Source organism: Phaethon lepturus, unplaced genomic scaffold (assembly GCF_000687285.1).
Source record: "Phaethon lepturus isolate BGI_N335 unplaced genomic scaffold, ASM68728v1 scaffold13745, whole genome shotgun sequence".
Classification (NCBI taxonomy): domain Eukaryota; kingdom Metazoa; phylum Chordata; class Aves; order Phaethontiformes; family Phaethontidae; genus Phaethon; species Phaethon lepturus.
The window spans coordinates 39,908-50,382 of record NW_010539941.1 but is presented as its reverse complement, the minus strand read 5'-3'; the positions used below and the strand labels follow the sequence as shown (position 1 = coordinate 50,382).

The 10,475-nt window shown below is 39.4% G+C and overlaps 1 protein-coding gene across 1 annotated transcript in view; it reads right to left on the bottom strand.

Moving 5' to 3' along the window:
- Positions 1 to 2,771: 2,771 nt before the first annotated feature.
- PSMD14 (proteasome (prosome, macropain) 26S subunit, non-ATPase, 14) overlaps positions 2,772 to 10,475 on the bottom strand; it is a 43,197-nt gene continuing 35,493 nt past the window's right edge. The window contains exons 8-11 of the mRNA XM_010287297.1: positions 10,048 to 10,122; positions 6,529 to 6,654; positions 5,165 to 5,227; positions 2,772 to 3,202 (exon numbers count right to left, since the gene is read on the bottom strand). Coding sequence (XP_010285599.1) covers positions 3,104 to 3,202; positions 5,165 to 5,227; positions 6,529 to 6,654; positions 10,048 to 10,122 — 363 coding nt within the window. The 3' untranslated portion in view covers positions 2,772 to 3,103. The remainder of the gene's footprint in view (positions 3,203 to 5,164; positions 5,228 to 6,528; positions 6,655 to 10,047; positions 10,123 to 10,475) is intronic.

Genomic DNA, 10,475 nt, shown 5'->3' with positions numbered 1-10,475 from the left:
CCGCTGCCGAGCGCCAGCCCCAATTTCCCCTCCTAGGCGAGCGTGTGCGTTTTTAAAACCACCGTTTTTCTGCCCGGGGAGGAGCTGGCCCGTTTTTCTTAGTGTTTTCCCCTTAGCGGTTTGGACTTCAGGTATTTTACAGACCGCGTCTCTCTCCAGGTGACATCAGCAGCCGGCTTCAGATTCCACTGGGAGGTAACAGGGCCTGGACCATGCCACAACGAAACCAAGACCAGCGGATAATCGGCTGAAGCGGGGCTGAAACTTTGCAAACTCAAATCCAGGAAAGACTCGAAGGAGGATGACTTGTCAGAACGTGCATTTCAATGCTCTCAAATCCCACGGCCTTTATTTTTCTGTTGCTTAACTATGTGCTGATTGGGTTGTTTGGTGTTTCACAGAAGCTAGCATATAAACACACACACTCTCTGCAAAGAAATTATTCAAATAAAATAATTTATGAAGCAAAAAAGCAAACAGTTCACTGTTTTACTCGCCCTCAGGCAGCACCGCACACACAACTTTCCACACTACACCTTTTCCTCCCCGTGCTAAGAAAAGAGCTTTATTAATATCAGTTCTATCTAATGTTTCCGAGGGTTGTTTCGGCATCGTGCTTGCCCTTCCCTTTCCCTGCTTGAAACCCCCAAAAGGGTTTAGATAGGCAGGAGACGGGTCAAAAACACAGATAAACTGGGAAACGCTGCCCTGAATTATGGAGCTACACCCATATAGATGCGGAGCTGCAATGAATTCAGTGGTACACTGCCAATCACAGGGAAGTGCTAATATATGCCAAAAATCTTCAGCGCACAACTCCTAAACTGGTATAATAGGGGGATATGCAATGGCAGGTGGTGTTCTAGAATCGTCATGGAAGGGAGGAGAGAGGTTTGCTAATACAATATGCTCATCCTTCATGCTGACAGGTGACAAGGGGTCAAGCTGCTAATGAAGGTCTGCTCCATTGCAGCTGCAGGCTCAGAAGGTGGCTGCTTGAAACCTCTTTCTTTCTTCCTCCAAGACAGTACATAGGCTGCTGCTTTTCAGGTTACTGCATGCACATATTCCTCCAAATCCTCTGCATCGCTCCTAAAGAACTGGACAAAGTGAGGAAAGATGCCCCCAGAAACAGCCTTCTGGTAATTCATGAAGCATCTCGGCAAATGGAAAATTGTGCCTCCAAGTCAAACTGGAGAGTGGAAAGAAAGCAGGGTACCACAGCACAAGCTCATACTATGGGAGATCTGCATCTCCAGCAGCCTCCCTTCAGCTACCCTCTGCAAGATGTAAATTTGTCAAAATTAATTTAGAATATGCAAGACTCACTGGTTTGTCTCCTGCTTACACCGGCCTTTCACACGTGTACACCGCAGCACCGCGATATCTCCTCTCCTGTTCTGCAGTGCCACGTTGCCCACGACCTGCCAAACTATGTCTCCCTCATGGCATTACACGTGGGAGCAGATGGGGGGGATGCAGAGCCTCGCTGGCAGACGAGCTCCCAATCAGCTCCTGCCCCACCTCACCCTGGGGTACACATCGGACAACGGCAATCCCCAAATACAGCCTCCCTCGATGATACGCAGGTTTGTAGCGCGTATCGCCAGAAAGCACTTCCATTTAACTATATGCAGGCAAATCTGGTTTGGTATGTCTCCGTTTTCCCGGTCTGATAGTCTGCTGCCTACTGTGGGGGCAGCGGGAAGGCCATAAGGAGGGCAGCTGCAAAAATCGGCATGTTTCCCTCTGAAGTGCATGCCAAATATATGTTGAGACACAGTTATTCTAAAATAGTAAATTAAAAGGTGTAAACAAGAAATTCCAAACAAAAGAAAAACCTCTGAATGGTAATTAATAAGTAAATAGAAAAATCACTGGGCACAAAGTAGAAAATAAGACAATTTTATGGGCTATTTCTTTACTATACAAGTAAGAATTCAGCTAAATTTTAAAAATAATCTTCAACACAAAAAGATGTATCTAGTTTTAAAATATTTGCCTGCCATAATTGTTGCCATTTAAAAAGAAGTTAAAAAAATATTGAGATAGAAAGAGAACACTTCTGCCCAGACAAAAGAATCAGATCAGCCTAAGTACCATCCAATACTTAAAAAACAAACAAAAAACCCCAACCAGCCCACTGCCCAAAACCCCCAGTCACTCCCCAAACCCAGTTCTTCGGCTTTGCCTGCTTAAAACCAGCCAACCCACCTGCCTTCCTGTGCGTGTTTCCCTCCCTAGTCACTGGAAAGAGTTTTACGTGTCATATTGCAGCTGGGACTCTTTCCATATATTTATGTATATGGACATCTCATTTATGTTTTCTTTTGCAGAAGGGAGGGTTCATATAACATAGAACAGCCTCTATCACTTCAATGTTTATTTCTCAGAATACTGCAATTTATGACACCACTTGTGAGAGTTGTGCAATTCAGTTACCAGCATAACTGAATTCATTTTCTTAAGGTCAATCGTCTTCTGTGGATATTAGGGTTTGAATAATATTGAAAGGGAGCTGGCAGGGAAGTTTTCAGCATTTTGCGTTTTGTACATCCTCAGAATTCAGCACTACTACAGTTTTCATTGAGGTTTAAGAAAAAAAAAAGAGTATCTGGTAATCAATGGGAGCCAAATTTCATTAGAGGATTGTTGCTGTTCTACCAATTGATATCTCAGTACTTTTACAATGGGTAGAAATAAACCTTTACCGACCCTTTTCCTACACTGTTAATTCCCACCGTCCTTTCTCAAAAAAGGCCTTCCAGAACTTGACAGGTTTGTAAATGCATTTTTATTATGTTGCAACAATCAAAATATATATGTACTACTGATTCCCCCCCCCCCCATATTAAATGAAAATGTAATACATTTTTTGCACACATTGTGTTCTTGAATGCTTTGGAATCTGTAAAGACCCTGACATAAAGAAACTGAAGCAACTGCACAATTAGAGACTGAAAGGTGTTATAGTGCTGCACTTACATTGCAAATGAAGTCAGATGTCTCCGTTCAATCAAATATAGCCTCAACAGTCTCTGTTTTGTGAGTATTAGAAACAATAAACAAATATACAAAGAAAGCATCACAAACAGTAAATTGGTTATTTAAATACAACTGTATCCAACATAGCAGCTAAACACTGGACAATGTTTGAGGTCATCAGCACATCCACATGCTCTTCTAAATGACGTTTGGGGTCCTGAAATACAAAGGGTGCCATGAGAGAAACTACTGAAAACACATCTCAGACAGATTTCATTTACTTCAGGTCTATTGAAGAGGGTTTTGAGTTAAGGAACACAGGCCAGTAATGCTCCTCAACTTCCCACTCTAAGACGACCTAGCAAATGACTGAATTATGTGAATAAGATTTTATTAGTCCATACTATCACTCAGATAAGTTGAGGACAGGCTGAGGAAGTAAATTTCTATCCAGCATCTGAAGAGTAACCATGACAGCTGTTGAGTTTTAAGGACAACACACAATATGTGGAATTTACCATGCATCTCACTAAGGCCAATATTTTAATCTTAGTTCTGGTACATTGCAATTTGTTTTCAGATCTTTGTACAAATGTGTGTTCTAATCCTGTAAAGACTCAAGCATGATCTAACACAGTCTTTGAATAGTTGACTGCAAGAAAATTAGCATATTTACAGCCATTAAAAAAATGAAAAAATGCACAATGCTATGTTCAAGTGCTCTGAAAAATTGAACGTTAGTCCTGAGCAGCGTTCTGAAAATACACATCCCCACACAGTATTACTCAATTGATGTGGGCATTTGTGGGCATCTGCACAGAACAATAAGATTATTTCTGGCTGAAAACCACACTCATGCACTTCTTCAGTTTCTGAATTGAGATTAAGTAATTCATCTCCAAATACTGCAAAACTATCAGGCACATTTAAAAAACCTCTCTAAACTTTACTGTAGTATTACTGTAGCATTCTTGTGTGTAAAAAAATTAAAATATGGAAGACAATAATGTGTGGGAATGTTAATCTTTTTTTAAAAAGAGTTATTGTCAAAATAATCGCATAACAACAGTTACATTAAAAAACCACATGGCAATTACTTAACCATTTTGCAATTTAAAGAAAAGTTAATTTCATCAGGAAAAAATTTCTTTGTCAGAATAGGCTTTTTTCCCCACAAATGTGTAATGACAAACAACTAGCGAAGCTCAAGTTCTGTTTGAGATGACATCATAACCCTTAAAATATAACCCTTTCTACATGTTTTATTTTATATATATTTATGTATGTGTAGGTGTGCGTAAACTCTATTGTTCTGAATGCCACAGAAATACACAAGTGACTGAACAATAGTGCAGATGTGTTATGACATAGCTGCTCAAAGTTGACATATAAGAGCAATCCAGAATCCTTTAAATTCTTCTACTGCTACTCGCAATACAATAAATAGTGGTTCTTTTAAGACATACTGGATATTTTTAAAGCTATTTCTTGCTTCCATTGCCCTTCTTGAATTTCAACACATCTTACAAACTTGTTTTGTTCTCCTCTCCCTCACCAAAGCATGTTTCCTCAACCTTTATGTTGAAATCAAATATAGAAAGCGTTTTCTCTCAAGTCTTCCATAAAGACATTATATCCTGACATTGCACAGGGACAGAACTGAGTGGGTGTTTTCAGTTTCAGCTATGGTCCTAAACTGTTTTCCTTCAGCAGCAACACAAAGCAATGCAGCTTACTTGCATACATGTGTATTTGAGTTAAGCACTCTTTAGCCATGATAATGTATAAACAACACTCCCACATTTTATCAATTATTACTATTTTTTAAAAGTCTCCACACTTTTGGCCTCTGTGGCACAGACTTGGCTATCTTTATGTCTCTTCTTGGAAAGAAGTTAAAAAAAGGAAAAAAACACCCACAGCAAAAAACTACCAAATCTCAACACTGCTCCTCAGCACGTAACAAACGCATGTATAACACGGCTTGCAGATACTCTGTCGATTAGTCAAAAGCCTTGTTCCTTACACAACAACCTTCAACAAAAATAAATTCATTATTTGGAGCATTGAGAATATCTTGCACGTAGAACTAAAATCACCTACGCACACGTAAAAAAAATTAATATTTAGAATGAACGAAGCCTATCATTCCACCTCACTCTAATTCATCACACCTCACCTGCTTGCCAACATTTTTTATTGCCAGCTGTTCAGGTGTCATCTTATCTTCTTCTTCAACAGCCTGTGAAAGAAACACAGAAAAGGTCAGTGTTTCAGATTTCATTTACTTTTTCCCCAAACCACAAGATTCTCAAAATATAATTCTTTTTTTTCGAGAAAGGGAAAAATCAAACAGCAACACATTTCAGAAAGTCAAAAGGAAAGGTACTTCAGCTTTTCAGCAGACATGATTTTAATTACTAAGTGTTAGTGCAAAAGATCAAGGCAAATACTCATGAATGGTTTTATTGTCGGATATTCACAAAACTGTTTTTAAGCAAAAATCTTAAGTAAGCAGTATTAATAGTTAACGATAGTTGAAAATAGTTAAACTAGTAAAGCAGAATGAAAAATAATGTTGCCTACATAGTTTCAACTGCTGGAGGTTTGATCTCAATAGATTTTTATACTCAAGGTCACTTATTTTAATAAATTTTTATAATAGTCTGTTGCCTTCAAACACAGTGTCTTTAGAAAGGACCATTAATCTAACTAGTGAATGAAATACTGAATATTGGTTTTAAGGATTTCTTAGAAGTTAAAAAAATAGCACTCGTCAAGAATGACTGGCATGCTTGGTGCTCGTAAGAGTGCTTGTTGAGATCTAGTATTTATAAAAAATACTTCTAAGTGTAAGTGCCAGTATTAAAACAGTACAAATAACTGTGATTCCTCTTTCTTACAACACCAATAATAATTTATCTAAAAAGAACATTGAACTGGACTATAGAATGTGTTCTAAATATTTACTATATTTAGAAATACTTAGTAATATTTACTATATTTACTAGATAACTAACCCTTATTCTGCTATACTGGTCAAGTAGTCTTTGACTGAAGGAATGAAGAATACAGTCAACTGCTTACTTTAATCTACAGGAATCTTATATTCTCTTCATTAAGTAAAAACACAAAGTTTATGTGATTACTCACATTTCAAAGCAACACATGTAATTAAATGCTTTGCTAGTTTAGGGCAAAAAGTCATGTGTCAAAGTCTGAAGAGCTAAAGGCAACTTCACATAGAAATGATGCATAGCTGATTAACAAGAAACACAGTCTCCAGAAGGCCATTAAAGCCACACTTGTGCCTAATTTAACCAAATCCCAAAAAACTCTTTGTTGAAAACAGATTATACAAATCAAATAACCACCAAGGTCCAAACGAGTTCCTGCAACAATTGTTTTGTTCTAACAGTCTAGTCCTTTACAAGTCATTCTGAATAAAGCTTGTGATAATCAACTTCTTACTTCCAAAATTAAGTAGCAAATTTCTTCTTCATACACACAGGTAGTTACACTATCATTATGGGATACTAATACCTTGTTATAATTCTTAGCTAATTCTAACATCTCCTTCACTACTGTTTCATTGAGTTTGCAATGTTCACTGTAGTCCTGAAGCGTCAAACCTTCCATCCAACTCTTCTTATGCAAATTTAGCAACATCTGCAAAAGAAAACCTCTTTAGAGCATTCATTGTAAAATACATTCCTAACACTATGAAGATTTCTGACAGAAAAACAATTTATAACACTAGGCATGTGTACTGGGTTTGTGTGGCAAGGCTTTGATAGTGGGGGGGATGGGGTGGGTGATACAGGGGTGGCTTCTGTGAGAAGCTGCTAGAAGCTTCCCCCATGTCCAACAGACCCACTGCTGGCCAAGGCTGAGCCAGTCAGTGATGGTGGTAGCACCTCTGGGGTAATATAGTTAAGAGGAGGAAAACAAAAAAAACACAAACAACCTGCACAACTGCAGCCAAAGAGAGGAATGAAGAGAAACAACTCTGCAGACACCAAGGTCAGTGAAGCAGGAGAGGGAGGAGGTGGTCCGGGCACTGGAGTAGAGATTGCCCAGCAGCTCGGGATGAAGACCATGGTGAGGCAGGCTGTCCCCCTTCAGCCCATGGAGCTCCACAGAGGAGCAGATATGCACCTGCAGCCCGCAGAAGACCCCATGCCTAGGCAGGTCGATGCCTAAAGGAGGCTGTGATCCTGTGGGGAACCCAGGATGGAGCAGGCTCCTGGCAGGACCTGTGGACCCGTGAAAAGAGAAGCCCACACTGGAGCAGGGTTGCTGGCAGGACTTGTGACCCCGTTGGGGACCCATGCAGCCTGTTCCTGAAGGACCACACCCCGTGGAAGGGACCCAGGCTGGAGCAGTTCGTGAAGAACTGCAGCCCATGGGAAGGACTCATGTTGGTGAAGTTCGTGGAGGACTGTACCCCATGGGAAGGACCCCACGCTGGAGCAGGGCAGAGTGTGAGGAGTCCTCCCCTTGAGGAGGAAGGAGCGGCATAGAATGTGTGATGAACTGACCACAACCCCCACTCCCCGACCCCCTGTGCCGCTGGGAGGGCACAGGTAGAGAAACTGGGAGTGAAGTGGAGCCTGGGAAGAGGGGAGGGGTGAGGGGAAGGCATTTTAAGATTCAGTTTTAGTTCTTGTTACCCTGCTCTGATTTGACTGGTGATAAATTAGTCTGTTTTGCACATGACAGTGATTGGTGAGTGATCTCCTCCTGCCCTTATCTCAGTCCACAACCTTTTTGTTATATTTTCTCTCCCCCGTCCAGCTGAGGAGGGGAGTGACAGAGCAGCTTTGGTGGGAACCTGGCATCCAGCCAGGGTCAACCCATCACAGCATGTAATAAAAAATTACTGAACTTAAAACATTTAAATGCAGGAAATAAAACAATCAGCTATTCTGCCAGAGCAGATGATAGATTTTGCCTAAATTCTTAAAAATCAAACTTCCTGAACCCTAAACATGAAAATGAGGCACGGAAACCAGGGTCACATTTACTTTGACAGGAATACTTAGTTTTTTCTTTTGTAATTTTTAATTTTTGCTGTGGGTTGAGAATGCACAATCGCATTGTGGGAGAGGTAACAGAAAGGTGAATATTTTAGCTGCCAAATAAGGAATGGTTGAAGCTTCTGGCCTCTGACAAAGTTGAAAAATATTTTAATGCTTGGATTAAATGTATCATGTAGTTATTTAGGCTTCACCAATTACCCTGAACTGTATGGAAGCAGCTGCCGTGGTTGTGATGAAGTAAACTTCAAAAGCAACCAAAGCATGACATGTGTGTTTGTCCTCCTACAAAGTAAACAGCCCTAAAGCCAACATGATAAAGTGATGCAGAGTTTTGATGGTGATAAACATGGGGACTATTAGAAGTATCTGACATGTTTTACTTGACACTCTGATATAATTCTTGAAAGAGTGAAAGAAGAGCTACAATGGCAATTTCCTGATTTTCATGAATAAAGAAAGCGTATTTTGTGGATCTTCTGCACACTCAAGGACTGTAGGGAGGGTCCTTTCAGCAAACAGTTTCAGCTTGCGAACATTCACTACGGACATCTTTGAGAACCCATAAGGCCTGTAATTGCTATCACCTGAATCGAAGTGCCTGTTTCATCCTATGTATGGCTTCCAAAGAAACCTGTTTTTGAAACACACGAACTGAGCTGAAAGTTTGTGTCATAATTTGTATTAGCAAGATCTTAGTTACTAACATAAGGAGTTGTAGGCAAACTGCATATGGACAGTTTAGCTAGGGTATTTGGATTTTAAAATTATGGTTTGGTGTGACGGGCTCCTAATACATGAAGCATGTAGTCTTCTTACTACAGATGGAGATAACAGATCACCACTGCCATGAGAGGGGTGTGAGATACGTATGAACCTGCCTTATGCAAGATGTGTGGAGATTGTTGCTGCCTCACAGATTAAAGCTTCCCTAATGCGGTCAAGATTACTACCTTTGCAAGTAGGAGAATAACTTACATATGTAAAGCCATTAAGGAAAATACACACTTGGAACTTCAGAAAGACTGGATTGGCCACACTGTTGTATTTGAACAAAACCAATAACCTCTAGAAGCTTCACAGACATTTCCCAAGAAAGCTGGTTTTGTTGAATCAGTTATTTTTTTTCAGTAACAGTGAGGTCTTGAAAGTCTGACAGAATCCTAAAAAGGGTTATGCACTTCACAAACTCTTTTAAACTCCCCGATTTGCATGCATATTCTTCCATTATTCAAAATGGGGTTTTTAAATTACTTCTAGCCCTCTGAAAGTAAAATTTCAGTGAGCAAACTATTCTGACCATTTCATCGTAAACTTTAACTCCGAGATCAATTTATAACCCTAACAAGGCCATGAATATACATAGGCATAAACGAGGATAGCATCTGTTCTTTCAAGAATTAACTTCTGTAGATGATAAATAAGCTTTTTTCTTTTTTCCTGTTTGTTTTCCTGGCTGAGACTGTCAAGCTAGACTTGTAACTGAGGAAGTCTGATACAAAAGTAGCTGACAATATTTGTTGTCAGTAACTGAACAATACTTCTCCTGTAAATGCAGGACATCACTACTTTTTGATATTCAGTGAAGTCTTGGGGAGCTCCATTCATACCAAGTGGAAGCACCTGCTGTTAAAGTGATTATAGCCAATAAAAACCTGAGATTCCTCGATTATATGGTCTTCTAGCTTCAGGAATTCCAGGCTGTGAAAACCTAAGGCAGCTAGTATGTCTTTCAGCTTCATCACTGAAAACTCAAAACTTTGCACAAACCTGTGCAGAGAACAGCAGGAGGACTTTCCATGAAACACGTGGACAAAAACATTATCAAACTATTTATATGTGTGTTAGAATGTGGTTTTTGAAGGTTTTATCATCATGACTACACATTAAGTGCTTGCTGGAAGAGAAGCCATCTACTCCAAGAAAGAATGGATATCCATCAGTTGAAATCAGAATATTGCCAGAAATCTTGAATAGTTTGTATAGTGTTCTTTGTCCTCTGACTAAAAGCTAAAACCATTACCTTCTGTTCTAGTTCATTCTTCCTGTAGTTGATGGTGATGGAATAATAATGTCTGTTTAGTCCATGAATTAGTGCCTGTAAAATTCAGGGAAGAGTTTGCATAAAAATTACCCACCATGGAAATAAAGAAATATTAGAAGGAAAAAGTTCATTTAAATAGAGCTATCTTCAAAACATCACTTAAAGAGAAAAATCACAAACAAATACACAGAGACTGTAAATAGGTATCAAGTAAATATACCTGTTCCTATTTCTATTTCAGTGTTCATTAAACTTGACACTTATACCTTCTATTTCTAAACCACGGATTTTTTCACACAGTAACAACTATCATAGGAAAAAGTGGTAACTGCCTGCAAACATTTGACCGATACATATGTACAAACATATTTCTCTCAAATCCTTCCTGTCTCAATAAATTCAGTTAT